The sequence below is a fragment of the Topomyia yanbarensis genome, chromosome 1 (assembly GCF_030247195.1).
Source record: "Topomyia yanbarensis strain Yona2022 chromosome 1, ASM3024719v1, whole genome shotgun sequence".
Classification (NCBI taxonomy): Eukaryota; Metazoa; Arthropoda; class Insecta; order Diptera; family Culicidae; genus Topomyia; species Topomyia yanbarensis.
In genome coordinates this window covers 15448812-15464496 of record NC_080670.1, presented here as the reverse complement: position 1 = coordinate 15464496, position 15685 = coordinate 15448812, and the positions used below count along the sequence as shown (strand labels likewise).

Below are 15685 nucleotides of genomic sequence, written 5' to 3'. Positions count from 1 at the left end.
GATCGGTCGGGCAAGTTTTCATTTTGTCGTAATTGGAATGTAAAATGTAATATTGAATTTTGCGTTTTCGATTTACCTCATTAGTACCTAGCCCAAAATTGGGACCAGTTAGGTAGATAATTGTCGAAGTTATGTAGGGTGACTATACGTCCTGGTTTCCCAGGACATGTCCTGGTTTTGCGTTGACTGTCCTGATGTCCTGGGATGTCGAGGAAAATGCTTGATTTGTCCTGGTTTTTCTCCTGGAAGCCCAATAAATTTCTATTTATTAAGTCTTCGCTTTTCAGTTACGACCGACCGCAATCATAACTGCAACGTATACTCATCCTCCATTGGAATGCGACAAACAAAACTTAATACAGTCGAATCTCCCCATTGTAGCTTCCGATGGTTTTTTTAATCTCTCAAGAGTGCCTCGTCAATATCGATGAAACAATGGTTATCAGCGCTTCTTCTCGGCTCAAATCGCCTTTCAATCGGGGACCCGAAGAATTCCCTTTGGTACCTCTGAAAAGACACATCGGCGTTTTGGTGCTTCTGCTTCTACTTGTGTTGACTTATGTTCGTCTTACTGGAAATCCATTCCATAAAAAGAAAAATATCAACTATCGTGGAAAAATTTCATTGAGTGCTCTCTCGAGCTGGGGATCATGGGATTACTACAGGGTCGATACCAGCACCTATTCAGTCGCTCTGCTTGTTAACAGTGCAGTGAATCAAACGAGCGTTTCTACCTAAAGTCCGCTGTTTATATGTACCGTGCCAGTATTATAAACAAGCAAAGCAATGGAATAATAAAATTTGTCCCAAGCCAGTGTGAACAATAAAGCACCGTTACTTTCATCGGTGCGATATCGATCATTCATTTTAAGATGCTTGAAACTCAACAGAAAAATTCAACAGCAAATTTGCAAATGCAGTTCAGATTAACGGAAGTCGTCGTTATACAAGCCCACCACACTCTCGTTACTGATAACGATTAAAACTTTGGCCATAACGGAAAGCTACGCTATGGAAGACAACATACAATACGTCGTTGAGCATGATAATGTTAGGACCAAGATACCCGTATATATTGACAATGATAAGATTGATGTGCGTCTGCGCGATCTACACCTGGGTACTATTAATAAATTTATTACAACCATCAAGTCGGAATACGTAAGATTTAAGTTTGAAACCAGAAGAAATTTTTTCTAGATATTTCCAACGGTGTTTCTTTCGTGAAAATGCGAGTGACGGAACCTATTCTGTCATATCTAAACTTTCAATTCAAAGCAAAACGCGTGACCGAATCTCAAATCACGCTGTTCACGTATGGAGGACAGACCCCTGCGTGCCCTACGTTGTTACACAAGAAGACACACTACGAGAAACCATGTACACAAACCTCTAACGAAGCAATATCAACTGCAAGCATACCCATCACACAGGCCTTCATCAACATTAACTAAATCACAAATTACTGGAGTTGCAGCTCAGGCACCAACGAATACTGCAACAACAGAACCTACGCACAGCGTGTCCGATCATTGTGATGCTCCTACTACTTCCCAATCAACTGCTAGCACCACCGATAATAAAGTAAATAACAAAGAACACGGATACGCAATCGTGACCCGTAGGCCCCACAAACAACTCAAACCAGGTAATCGTGAAAGCCCATAGAACACTAACAGCGAGGATAGCATGAATGAAAACGATAAACCGAGAGAAAGCGGACGAAGTGATCCACAAGCAACAAGAGGTAATGAAATAAATCGATCTTCAATAAGAAATAAGATCTTTACGCAAAGTAACAAAGCGCGTGCCTAGGGGCAGATCACTTGTGATGCATTTTTAAAAATCAGCGAAATTAAATGCATTTATTTCCATCAAAATAGAAATTCATAATGTATTTTGCGTTGCGTGCAATGTTGTTTGCGTTGCGTGTAAGACGTCAAAACCCTACAGAAAAACTATCCCTACATTTAACAAAACGTCGAATAAAGTGAATCAGCGTAGGACGTTTATTAAACAATCTTTTCTGCGGGGCAGTGCAAAGCTGATGCAAAAATGGAAATTAAATGCATTTTTTCAATTTGATGCAAATTTGTTATACATTCTTAGAGTGATCTGCCCCTAGGCGCGTGCGCAAGATCCGATGGATACACAATAAAAATCGATTTTTTTTATTTCGATTATAGAGGTTTTAACCTTAAGGTCATTCGCCTCTTCGGGTTAGAAAAATCTCTTATGAAAATTTCTAACCCTATGTGCGGGATCGGGGCTCGAACCCAGGTGCGCCGCGTTCAAGGCAATCGATTTACCAACTACACTACGCCTACCCCCAATTCGAATTATTTATTTTTATTTACACATTGATAATATTAAAAGATCCACGGCTCAGGTAATGTATTGAGGCGTGGCAATGTCGATTGAGAGGTAGCGGGGGGAAGCAGTACTCTTTTGAGTGTCCTGGTTTTTTACTCGTCTGATATGGTCACCCTAAGTTATAGCAATTTCCAAATTCTTCTTTTTAGAAACGGGGACGACTTTTCCAAAAAAGAACACTATTTTCACCTGAAAAAATTATTAAAAAAATCATAACAATAATATGAAAATTTTGAAGAAAAATAGAATCGTTCAAGGATACGGCAGATTACGAACAAGCTAAAAAAAAGTTTTGAGATCGGTTGAAAACTTTTTCGACAATCGTAGTCACTGCAAAGACATTTTTGGGAAAATACGATTTCGAGATAATCGCGTTTAAAGTTTCAAGTATAAACCACGCCTCCGTAAGGGAGTAAGATGAAACACACTATAACTTTGCGTCTATTGCTCCGATCTCTATAAAAATTTGAGATAACATTCTAGAGAACCTGAACTTTACGATAGAAGAATAAAAACAATTTCGATTTTTGGCCGACCTCAACATATATAAACCCCTTAAAAATATTATTCCCATTTGCATCGGAGCAATTGCTCGACGAATACTATAATCATCACGTTTTTGTGTCTTTTGTTTGTAATTATGAACCATTGTGCAAAAAAAATAATAAATAATAACAATAAAAGTATATTTCAAAAAAGCGGTCGGAATTACCCGTTATTTTTCATTACGATGCAATTAAAAAAAAATGAAAAAAGTTGGACTAAATTCATCTAAGCGCTCTGTAGGACTTTAATCAAAGAATTTAAATCCATTTACATTTTTTATGCAATCACTTTAACAATCAGAAATATCCTGTAGTCAATGATGCACAAAAATCAAATCAAAAGTCGTAAAAATACACTTTTTGTCGTTTGAGCATCTGAATGTAGACTAATAAAATGCTGTCATGCCACCTTTATGATTATTTTCGATGCTCTACATGACAGCATTGATATTAGTTCGCGTAGTGCTTCCGATTTTCGATAACAGATGGAGGTCGGGTTTACCCAACAGTTGAATTTGTCCCACCTTACCCTAAGTATGCAAAAATACTGATATTCAGCGAAAACTAGTGTTGGTATTGTATCATACACGCAAAGACTAGGCAATGAACAAATCTCCATGTGGTTGGAATATCTCAATACTTAATTAATTTTTCACAGACTCGATAAAATGTGTGTTGATGATATGATCTGTGGAATTACAAATTCAACCAACGAACAAAGTTGGAACTACTTACCTCATTTTCAGTGGAATGAATAAAGTCATTATTTTCATCTATTGCATTTTATTAATATAATAGTACATCTCTTTAACTGTTACAACTATCGGAATTAAACAACAAACAAATAACATTCACACAACAAATAATCCAATAAATTACTTACATCTACAACAAACATCAAATTCTTACAACGAAATTCATTTGGATCGATCTGCCAGCGTCACACTGTGACACTGTAGCCCTTATAACACCACCACCAGCGCACCTCCCTTCAGTGCCATCAGTTGTTCCAACCGACTCTACCGTCCGAGGATTGGTAAGGATACGGCCACTCGCTACTGTACGGTTCGTACCGCCGCTCCGGTAGATCCTTCACGTACAATTCTCTATCCTTTTTGCTGGTGAAATTTTTGAACGCTCCCAGAAGCAGCAGGAATATTGCCAGCTTTCCTGCCATGAACGATTTCACCAGGAACAACTTCACCGTCGTCAGCATGAACGGTATGATCGCCGACTGGATTAGGAAAGGTAGAACGAACAGGGGCATAGCGTATTTCCAGACCTTTTTCATACCGCCACCGCCAAAACCACTTCCGCGACCTAAAGTGAACGACTCGGTTACAATATAGTCTCTCCGCCAGTGCACCAAGCAGACTTACCCGTGAAGATCTCCTTCAGCACTTTTCCGTTCAGCTTAACGTTGACGATATTGTTCGGCTCGTCGATGGTCATATTTAGCACCGGACCCAAATCGTACTGCTCGGTATTTTCCGGACTTGAACTTTCTGGTTTTGGTTGTTCTTCTTTCTGCGACTGTTGCTGTCCCTCGGAAATACCTTTCACTTCCTCCAGAATGGTCTCGATCATATCGACACCTTCAGAATAACTTTCCTGTTCCGGAGTTGTCGCTCCATCGGGACCCAAATCTAACTCGTCCTCATCAGCTTCGTCAGCTGAGAAATCATCAATTTGAATCTCCGGTTCATGATCTTCAACGAAGGGAGCTGCCTTGGCACTTTCCCGAATGAAGCTGAACAGCGATGAAGTTCTATTGGCTACATACGTACTTCGTAGTCTGGGTTTTGCTTGACCAGTTGTCACAGTACTGTTCGATGCAGCTGTTGCTGCATTCTGTTCAACCCTCTCCGTCTCCGACTCCAACGTGTTGTGCTCAAAATCTTCCTCCTCCGGCATAGCTTCCGGGTCAAATCTTGCCATCTTAACCGATACATCATCCGCTTCCGGCGCCAATGCACCACTTCCTTCTACGCTATTTTCGGAACTATTTTTCACTTGCCAAGATTTTTTCATCTCACACCGTACACAAACCAACCCACTTAACAACAGCAGAACCCCAACCACCCACAGAACGTGACCCGTAGCCATCCGTATCATGTTTGTTTTCCCGGACGACGACGACGACGACGACAGCGATGTCGGCGTAAGAAAATCTGCTCGAAATCTAGCGCGAACCGTTCGACCGTTGACGACGGACTGCGAGACTGCCCAGACGCACCGTTGCAACAGAGCTGCATTCACCACCTTAGCGAGACGAGCAATGAAAAGAACCGTTGCACGGCGACCGATTATATTTTCATAAAACCTGCACTTGCACAGCCACGATTTGCCCTGCCTTGCTGGCTTAGTTGTTGTAGTTTTAGATGCAAGTGCAGTCGGGCGCTTTTGCTCGGATCCCGAGTGCATTCATACCAAACTGGCATCTTCGTGGGAAAAGGGTTTCGCATCGGTGGCGCTAGTTGCGGATTCAATTATTTGCTCGTGCTTAGCTGGAGGTTGCTTGTTGGAAAGTCTTGGAATCCATATTCCATGCGCTATTATAGGCGTTATTGATTGATGGTATCTTGTATCGAATAAACAATGGAACAGAAAGCATGACTTAAGCTACTAATATCTTGGTGGGGAGTTCGACCAGTTAGATTCTAAGTGTTCTAATATAGAGAATAGACATAGGGATCATCCATAAATGACGTTGCATTTTTGAGTGATTTTTAACACCCCCCTCGCCCATCGTAGCATATCGTCACAAACCTCGAAATACCCCCTGGTAAATACGTAGTTTGACGGTAAAACATCCCCCCGCTTGTCCCCGCGAAAAATTAAAAAAAAATAATAAAAAACGATGGTAGTTAGATGAAACGGGTAAGGTTGTCGTGACATCGGGTCAACCCCTATTCTCCTTTTAAAAAAGCTACGCAGCATGACATGACCCGCTACCCCCTGTCGTCACACATCATCACAAAATACAAAACTCTACCTTCCCCCATATAATGCTGTCATTTATGGATGGTCCCATATAAGCTAGAATAAAAAAAATCCTAGTAACACCTAAAATTTAATGGCACTCTTGGAGCCATTCTTAAAATTTAGAATGGACTTGTAGTGTGCTATAAAACCAGTATTGTTACTTAGGATGACTCATAAACATGTGTAAATATAGTAAATATACGAATATAAATAAGTTACAAATCACCATCCCCCTTAAAAGAGGAAAAAAACGTCATTTAACAGTTCATCAACGTAGTCAACGCTATTTGGTTTGGATCCGGTATTCGAAACGACATCAAAATACCTTTGGCTTCACAGGAAAGGTCGTATTTCAAGGTCAGCGCGTTCTTTGAGATGATCTGTCTGAGTCATCAGTGCTTACAATTTCATCTTGGACATCGCAAAATAAATAAATACATAAAAAAGGATATATAAAAATGAAGAAAATTGTTCTTGTAAAAGTCTTGTTTATTTTTAGCTACTTTGTTTTTCTTTTCTTAGATATGAGCGTTTTTTTTATGAGTGCCCATGTTTATGAGTGACTCTCTTTGTTTACTTTCTCTTGCGATTTTTACGGCGTTACTATAACACTATTCACTTATTTTACAGTACAGATCGAAAGACGGTGATTTTGACTAGCATATTATGCAGAATTGAGGGATTAACATTAAAGCGACCGAATTGTTAACAGTAGAGTAAACAATGAGAGTCACTCATTGTAGATATGTCTTTTTGATGAAACGCTCAAGATGTTTGCGTTTGACATTTCGAGAGACCGTGAGCGCTTCCAGTGTGACACTTCTTAGCTTCTTACTGGTCTATAACAAATCAAAATGATTATGAATTCTTTAACACCATAGGAAATTAAAGAGACCAAAACTTGCAATTTTTTTTTAAAACATTTGAGAAGCAACGAATAAAAAAAATCTAGAGAAATATCTTGCACCGTATGGAAAAATAATACTGACAAAGGGAAATCGCCTAGTTACATCTAAATAAAGTGCAGCAACTACCCGTTCATCCCGAGTTTTTCTTCCTCGATGAATTACCAGAATGAAAATAAAACCACAACAACCGACATAGTAGGCATCAGCGGCAGGTTCACACGTCTGAAATTGTTATAATTTTTATGCTAATTTCCCTGCTCTTATCCACCGCCGCAATACATTGGATTCAGTTACACAGCATCACCGGTGACGTGATTAGGTAGGTACCTGTAATCAGTTCCATTTACCACTTATCAAGCGAACACAAAGAAAAGTGAAATGCACCGTTCGAGGAATGGAGCGCGCAAATTTTTTCGGCGTAGCGTCGTTGACCTTGGCTGGCTGCATGCGACCATGAACTCACGCGGTGTCCATCAAATTCAGTGGGAACGGAACTTAATTGGACGTTCACGTTAACTTCCATCCAATTATTATTGCCAGCCAGCCATCCAGGACAGGTCCATTTTCTCCAACTCGTGTCTTCTATCAAATGACTCGCTTGTTCCAGATCTACATCAGGTTCCCTTTCTGTTTGATGCCCGTATGTGGACCCGTTTAGCAACTAGCTGCGCGACATTCCTTGGACAATTTTCCCTGCTGTCACTGTGTTGTATGTACAGATGCAGAAGAAAAGTGTTTGAATCCAGCTTAGGAAACGATTAATCGGTTTTGATCAACAGTACACGTCATCAGCGGATTCGTAGAAAGTGATCATCGCATGCTCACGTCGACGACAAAGTAACGATCGACCTACTGATTTAGATCCTACCGGAATGGAAGCAAACTCTCCCTTTTTTGGGAGAACGCACAATGTCTGTTCCGAAATAAATTGTCGTGACCAGTTGCAAATGCACGCCCTGTCAGATATCGTCGTGTTTGGTCTCGATTGCGGGAACCGAAGTCTGGGTGGAATTTGCCACAATGAATGCGCGGTATGCATCCTCAATTAGATGGGTACTTAGCTACAGTAAGGCTCTAAAAATTTAATTGAAAGCAAAGTTTATTTCTTCGTTTCGGTGAACCCTGATTTAGGGAAAGTCATCCTACTCACTCTCGGACAAAAAACAATGAATTTTTGTTTTCGGAGTGTGACAGCTCATTCAGTCGTGATCGATGGCGTGTGGGGTGAGAAAATGAATAAAATTACAATAAATTAAAAAATAAATTAACTTATGACTAGCAGGGTTGCTGATTGGTGCGGTTTTACCAGTCCTTGTGGTAGACAATCGGAATCGGACCGGGTGCTGGGGCGGTGTAGGCGATCGGTGGAGGTTGGATGGTCGCTGGGACGGTTCTTGCTATGATTTGCGAAACGGCAAGCACTAGCAGAATGATCTGCGAAATACACAGAGACAATTTAGTAATGTTGATCAAACAGTTACCGTTAGAAATCCTTACCCCAACGCCTAAACCTTTCATCGAGACTACTGTCAGTGCAGACAGCAGGGTGGTGATGACACCGACGACGAACGCCGTGGGAATGATGGCGAAGCTTATCCGCTTCAGGAAGTGATGGCCGAAGGTTCTGCCTTCTGAAATAAGATAGTGAGATATGTTTGTTTACATAATTGCTGATCGATGAAAGCACCATTTGAAAATTATCTTAATAATTAACCAGGATCGTTACATCAATTAAACTGACAAAATTGTTTTTTTTAAATATTAGATGTTTATTCTATTAGATTACTGTTGATTACTGATTAGTGTGGCTTGTCATGCGTCTTTATTTTTCGTTCTGTGGCCCCAAAAGAATGTGTCAATTTTGGGGACAATTGGGTCATTAAATCAGAAAAAAGTCGTTTTTTATTACTTATATCGATAAAGCTGATTTTCGTGATTGCAACAATGTTTTTTTACAACTCAGGAAACGTGAAAATAATATTAAAATTTAAAATAAAGAAATATGTTGACAGTCTGGATTTGGCACTATAGGAAGGATTTGACATATCGAATTTCACGACAAATGATGCCCTGTCAGAAAAAATTAGGGCATGTTTTCTCGGTTTTCCCGGAGGGTTATTTTTATTTGACATAAACACCATCCATTGCATATAGTTTTTTTTTCATTTTGGGTGTTGTCCTGATAGGCCAGATGTAAACAACCGCAGTTTTCCTATGTATGGTTGCCAAGTTTACATGAGATTTATTTTAAAAAACAAAAAAATCGTTTTTACGTACTACAACGAAATTTTTTTTTGAAATAATGTTTTATTATGTATATTGGACCTAAAATTTATCGAATGGAACGGAAAACTATATATATATATATATATATATATATATATATATATATATATATATATATATATATATATATATATATATATATATATATATATATATATATATATATATATATATATATATATATATATATATATATATATATATATATATATATATATATATATATATATATATATATATATATATATATATATATATATATATATATATATATATATATATATATATATATATATAGCTTAATGACCCAATTGGTTGCTTGCCGGCGTTGCGCAAAGCATTTAAAATTTGTATGGACATTAGCACGAAAAAAAAACTTTTTTGCATCTCCGTTATTTCAGATCGCCTTTAAAGTCAAATTGACAACCCAATCCTTTACCCAAAATGTAGCCCTACAACAGTAGTTGGTTAAGATTTCTCTTAAAATGTTATTACGATTTTAAAATGTCAAGTTGATTGCAGACATTTTTGTTTTTGTCAACACTGAAAAAGTGCAACATTTCAATTGTTAATATGATGGATTTTTGTGTTTCGACTTTGTTTCACCAGTAACTAGTACCAACTTGGGGCTAGTTAGACAATATATCCAACTAGTCACGTCAAGTTGTGTGAACGCCTAACCCAAGTGGGTTGATGATACAAACTGTCACTATAGGATATTATCGATTTGTACCATCCTTTGCTTTTCAATCCTGGAGTATTTGCATTGATAGTGTTAGTTTTTAATTTCGTTTCCGAGATCAGCTACAAAACAATTTTTAACATTCTTGAATATATTTATCAAATAGCATACCAATATTAATATATTCTCTTGCTGTTCTTTATTAGTTAGTGAACGTTCTTATTCTATTTAATATTGTGATCACTATTGAAATGCAGATGTTTGCATACATAAATTGAAAAAATAGACGTTTGCCGTTCTATGCGCACTTCTCTTCAAATCATATACTTATTTCTGTCCTCAACTTTCTATAAACCAAAAAAACTAATAAATTCCAACCACATTAGCTTGTAACATTGAACAATTTTTTCCACATGCTCTATTTTCTCCGTTCAATGCGCTGCCTGCTAGCCAACACTAGGTACAGTCCATTTAACTTTACACGCAAAAAAAAGCAACAACCACAGCAAATCACTCGATAACCAACTTCGCAACCAATCAGCTTTTCGCTTCACAAACCTCACTGACCTGCCACATCTTGGTTTTGGTTCAGCTGTTCGCATCGAGCCAGTTGAATAAGGCAGCACACTGCGATGCATGCTAGGATCACTTTCTCGTACTTGGAGGAGACCATCTTTGCGCCGGCGTTCTTCCTACTGCTCAACTGTTTTCCAAACTAAGCAACCACTGACGAACGGTAATGAGCGATTCGAGTCAATTGTCACGACACCCAAACTTCGACTGCGACCCGAAATCTATGCTCCGAGGTCTTTTAAACGATAATTGCGATTGCACACCGTCGCAGCAGGCCGTTACCGTTTTTGTGAGAATTTTGAATTTTGAATACCACCAATCACCATATTCCTACCACACGACTCAGACAGTCATCACATTGTCACTCAATTGTCTTGGCGGGGTCCAAATTTAACTACAGCCGGTGCTCGGGTCGTAAGCAATTGGTGCCCGGTTCCAATCGAATATGGGGTGGTAATTTCACTTCACGCAACAGTTGACGTATACGGTGGCCGAAATCAATATGTATTGGACCTGGCAAACACCTGGAGGAGTATGCTGTGTGCGTTTAGGAACAATTTTTGGAGTGGAATTGCTTGCGCCGGAAGTACGTGTTCACTTTCCGTTTCTGTGGAATTTGTGGTGGATGATTAGGGGTGAAGGCTGAAGCCAATCGAGTTGCAGTTGCAACAAAAAGGAAGCTGAATCGCAACTGAATGAATCGTACTTTTTAGGAAATTTTGGATGAAAAATTTAAATCTATTTTGATAATTTCGTTGAGCAAATTAGTGAGTAGCAAAATATGCAGAATTGAATGACGTACTAACATTTATAAACGTAGCACAAAACTAGGGTAAAAAAACTCGTATTTAGCAAACGAGCAGTGTTACATAGATATACTTAATCACTATACTATATTTCTTTTTATTAGAGACAAATTTAGTTAAAAACTGTTTTTCTCTACTAAGGAGAAATTGTTTTAAATAACATTAATGCGTTAAGGGCACACAACCTATAACTAAATTAATTATGGAATTTTTGGTTTCGACTTCGTCTCATCAGAATTCGACGCTAAGATAGTGGCAGGACTAAGCTAGCGTGTCGGTGTGATAAATAGTGTTTTAGTTATTGAAGCTTAGCCCTGTCACTAATTGTTTTACTGAATAGCTGATTGGCTGTAGAATATTTCACGGTGTCTTTGTCGAACAACTTTATTCAAAGAAATTCGGCATCTGTATAACTTCGGGAAATGAATGAATGGACTTTTCCCTTTCATTTGAAAGTAAAATTAAAATATTCTGTCGGGGGGTCTAGAACAACATTTTATTTTAAAGTTTTATGATTGAAAACTTAAGTTTTTGAATGAAATTGTTTCGCATTTTTGCTACTAATTGGTACTACAGACATTCAAAAAATACTTAAAGTTAGAATCTGATGAACTATCCCATTGTCTACAACTTCGTAGAATGCTATAAATCGATATAAAATCACCCGAAAAAGGTATTAAAATTTTATCAGTTTTTAGGTGTGCCTATGAATTAAGAAGTCGATTAACAAGGACTTACAAAAAAAATGTTGGGTTTGAATGAATAGTAAATTCAGATAAATTTCAATGTATACAAAGTCCCATTCTCAGCAGAAAAAATATATTTTCAGATTTCTCCGGGTCTTGGGTGAAAATGACACTTTATGAACAAGAAGGTGTGAAAATGTGTTACCAAATTTATTCGATAACTATATACCTTTTCAAGATGTTAAGGTAGTAACGGATTTTATCATGCCTTTTTCATTTCTTTTCTCGCTCTAGGGGATAGCTAATATAAACTAGAATGACCCTTCTTCCTGATTGAATGAACTAAAGTAGACAGTTTGAGTCATTGTAATAAAGGACGGATTTTATTGCAATTTTGGGTTGAGAATCCTGTTTGTCTTTATCAACATTAAAAGAAAGATGATTGATAAAGAAAAAAAGCTCTTCGAGTTTTTGATCCATCTTTGTTATATTTTAGGGTAGATTCATTTCATCAGAATTTATAGATGCAGATTTTTGCTTGTCCTCAAATTTTATTTCCAAATCGAACACACTTCACATAATCTTAGAAAAAAGAACAAAACCATGTTTCATAATTTTCTTTAAGAAGAAATTCCGGAGTCGTTACTCGTTGTACACGGATCACAACAGAAAACGAACAAGAAAATATCAGGCTGGACCATACATTCAGTAAATTCTCAAGGTAATACAAATCTGTTTATTGAAGATTTCCCTCATAATATGGGATAAGAGCAAAGACAACATATCAACAAGACAGAGTTGGCAGTTCAGTTCAGAATCTGAAGACATTAACAGCAACACGTCTTTCGGGTAAAGGTGATACTTTCTTTATCTACTTTTATATTGAGATCGCTATCTTCGTAAAATAGACAATACCTTTATTTCTCATTTACTATTGCGATTTCTGTTCAATGTACAGCGATTCCTAAAAGTTAACAAACTTGAACATAAATCTTATCGAATTATTTTTCTATCCTTCATGAAACTGTCAATCGGGATTCGTAATCGAAATCAAATCAAATGACTGAATATCTAATTGGCGATTCTACGTTGAAACCGCTCGCAGATAGCGCAGGAAGGAAAGTGTTACTGATTTGATTCTGTTCTGTCATAGTGCATATATTTTCTGTGAACATTGGTAAAAAATGACTTGTAAACACCAAATTACCGATCAATTTGTTGATAATTGTTTATGAAAATGAAAGAAAACCGTCATTTTATAAGATGATGAGTAAACATCTTGCGAAAAGAGTGTAAAACATAGTGGTTTCTAATATTATTCGCAGAGCTATATGCGCGCTGTTTCGAAATGTAATTTGTTGAGCACCGTAGCCGCCGCAACAGCATTTCCCGTTCGTCCTAAGTTAAGCTAAACCTTCATGAGATGGTGTAAATTCATGAAACTCTCCAGATCACGCGAGGAAAGAGTATATCCGGCTAATAGGAAAGTGTCAGCTTTGTATCATGCACAGCCGATCCTTCTCTCCGATAGTCTTCACTGAATCTCCTACGTAGTTCAAAATATAAAGGAGTTTAACATTGGTGCTGATTGGGTTTCGGTTTCGAGTTGGAACTTTATTTATGGAACGATTTTTTATAACCACAATAATACCCCGATTACATTTCGAAGAAATGTATGAGTCAAATAGTTGCAAATGGCTGTACTTTCAGAATAATTGCAAATAAAACTAAATTTCTTACTCGTTTCTTTCATATTTTGGCAGTGGTAAGCTTTTTCCGAGAAGATAATGAAGATTTTGTTGTAAGTTACGACTCACTTACGGGTGAAAAAAGCAAACTGTATCACTTTGCCAGCTCATGAGCTGAATCATAGGTGTCGCATGACTAATTTTGGCTTTGCCGCAAATCGCCAATCGAGTTTGATCAAATATAAAGTTAAAATTTAGGCCAGATATATCCCACAAGATGCTAACGAGCAAAAAGGTTGATTCAAGATTACATCAAGCATACTCCAGAATGAGTGAAGGAAAAAAAGAAGAAACAAATATATCTGTGACAAAAAAACTGTTTCATTCTGCTGCATTACCCATTTGCTAGCAATGAGAGCACTGTTAAAATAAGGCAATCCATTTTTTCACAAATAAAAATGTTTTTGGAATAAAGCTTCTTAACCAATAGGCCCCGTGCGAATGTAGAAACTTTGATAAAAAATTAATAGCTTTCTCTGGCGATTTTAGATCGAGATGTAGTTTTCCACAAAGTTGAACACAATGAAATGTTCCATCAGATTCTCACTTTTGGTAATATTTGAATGTCTAAAGTACTACCTAGAAGCAAAAATTTGAACCAGTTTCATTGAAAAACCTAAGTTTTCAAACAAAAAACTTTAAATAAAAAGTTGTTCTGGAGCCCCCGACAGAATATTTTAATTTTACTTTCAAATAAAAAGGAAAAGCCCATTGTATCACATGCTGAAGTTTTAGCGATGCCGATTTTTTCGAATAAAATTGTTCTACCAAACACACCGTGATTTATCCATCTTTCAGTTTGAAATCTCTTGCATTCAAAAATCAAATAGGGAACCATTCATAAATTACGTAACAAATTGTGGGGGTGGGGGAGGTCCGACAAATTGTGACAGGTTGTTACTTATTGGGGAGGGGAAGAAAGCTAGAACGTTACGTAACATGTTTTTACTGAAGAAAAAAAAATTTAAAGAATTTATTGCGTAACAGGGGAGGGGGGATAGAGAAATTTGTGACAATTTGTTACATGGAGGGAGGGGGAATCAATTTTGGGCATTTTTGCATTACGTAATTTATGAATGGTCCCTAGTAGACTATTACGCTGGGTAAAGCATAATAACAAAAAAGTGTGAACGACGCTATTTTTCAACATTTCATTTTTGTCGTTAACTAGGCCTTCTTTGAGAAACGACTTCAGGTTAATTTTCATAACTGTATATATCATGCTCAGGCATGATTATCCAAAAGCCCTTTGACTCTTTTGAAATACTTTTATCCTACGAAAAACTTCAAACAGTTTGAAATTTAAAATGGAATTAGTTTCAGTGTAATCTCTTGTCTGCGTAAAACGGCTCCTGATAACGGGACCTAAAGGGTGTACGGAATCGAATTGCATCTCAAGAAAAGGTTTGTCAAAATTCACCCATTCCACCGATCTTTGCCAAACTTTCAGGGAATAAAATGAATCACATTATTACTCTTTTTCATGTTCATTTTATTCCAATTCATATTCAATATCCAGATGCAAATAGAATGTACTTCCTCGCAACACTGCTTTTGAGGTCTTGTTCAACGTTTGGGCAAACTTGTTTTTGTGTGGAAATCCATTTTCTCCACATTTCTGCTTCCGATTCCACTTCCTTAGGATGCTTTCAGAGTACCTGCTCCATGATGGCCCAGTATTTCTAACTTGCAGTAATTCTGGTGTGTTCAGGGGATTGAGATCCTTTGGTACCAAATTGACCTTCTTAGCCTTTGCCTTCACTAACGGTGTGCAGGTGCACCGCACATGAACAAATTGCCTGCCAAATCATGATTTTTTTTGGCAAACATCCGCCTTCTAACTTCCACAGTAAAAACGTCGAATTTATAACGAGCAGTGAAAAAAAGCTGTGGACTTACCTTATGCTCGCTATTTAGTGTAATGTAAAAAATCCTTTTTTAACCGAAGTAGCTCCCAATGACGGTGCCTAAGTACGATGAAACACCGGCTTTTGTATGGCGGACGACTTTAAATGAATACTAAACTAACTACTAAAAATAGAAGTAAGAAGTGTTGAAAAGAAGCTCAAAAAGAAATTGATTTACTGTTTAAA

At 37.6% G+C, this 15685-nt stretch overlaps 2 protein-coding genes across 3 annotated transcripts; both read right to left on the bottom strand.

Annotated features, from left to right (window-relative positions):
- Nucleotides 1–3777: 3777 nt before the first annotated feature.
- Nucleotides 3778–5175, bottom strand: LOC131676256 (uncharacterized). Its single transcript, XM_058955379.1, has 2 exons — nucleotides 4298–5175; nucleotides 3778–4238 (listed from the first exon to the last, which is right to left on the bottom strand). The coding sequence occupies exons 1-2, from the start codon at nucleotides 5031–5033 to the stop codon at nucleotides 3919–3921; spliced, it is 1056 nt and encodes a 351-aa protein (XP_058811362.1). The 5' UTR covers nucleotides 5034–5175; the 3' UTR covers nucleotides 3778–3918.
- A 2861-nt stretch (nucleotides 5176–8036) lies between these two features.
- LOC131676255 (protein apnoia) lies at nucleotides 8037–10469 on the bottom strand. Of its 2 annotated transcripts, none has more exons than XM_058955377.1 (3): nucleotides 10347–10469; nucleotides 8309–8442; nucleotides 8037–8245 (listed from the first exon to the last, which is right to left on the bottom strand). In XM_058955377.1, exons 1-3 carry the CDS (start codon nucleotides 10450–10452, stop codon nucleotides 8114–8116), a joined length of 372 nt encoding a protein of 123 aa, XP_058811360.1. In that variant the 5' UTR covers nucleotides 10453–10469; the 3' UTR covers nucleotides 8037–8113. The 2 variants fall into 2 exon arrangements, with proteins under 2 accessions (XP_058811360.1, XP_058811361.1); XM_058955378.1 differs by having other exon boundaries at nucleotides 8309–8439; nucleotides 10347–10454.
- Nucleotides 10470–15685: the final 5216 nt, after the last annotated feature.

Coding starts and splice junctions, on each gene's coding strand:
- LOC131676256 (XM_058955379.1), bottom strand. CDS start 5,033: ATGATACGGATGGCTACGGGTCACGTTCTGTGGGTGGTTGGGGTTCTG. Junction 4,239..4,297: donor GCTGAAGGAGATCTTCACGG/GTAAGTCTGCTT, acceptor CGTTCACTTTAG/GTCGCGGAAGTGGTTTTGGC.
- LOC131676255 (XM_058955377.1), bottom strand. CDS start 10,452: ATGGTCTCCTCCAAGTACGAGAAAGTGATCCTAGCATGCATCGCAGTG. Junction 8,443..10,346: donor CCAAAACCAAGATGTGGCAG/GTCAGTGAGGTT, acceptor ATCTTATTTCAG/AAGGCAGAACCTTCGGCCAT. Junction 8,246..8,308: donor TGAAAGGTTTAGGCGTTGGG/GTAAGGATTTCT, acceptor TGTATTTCGCAG/ATCATTCTGCTAGTGCTTGC.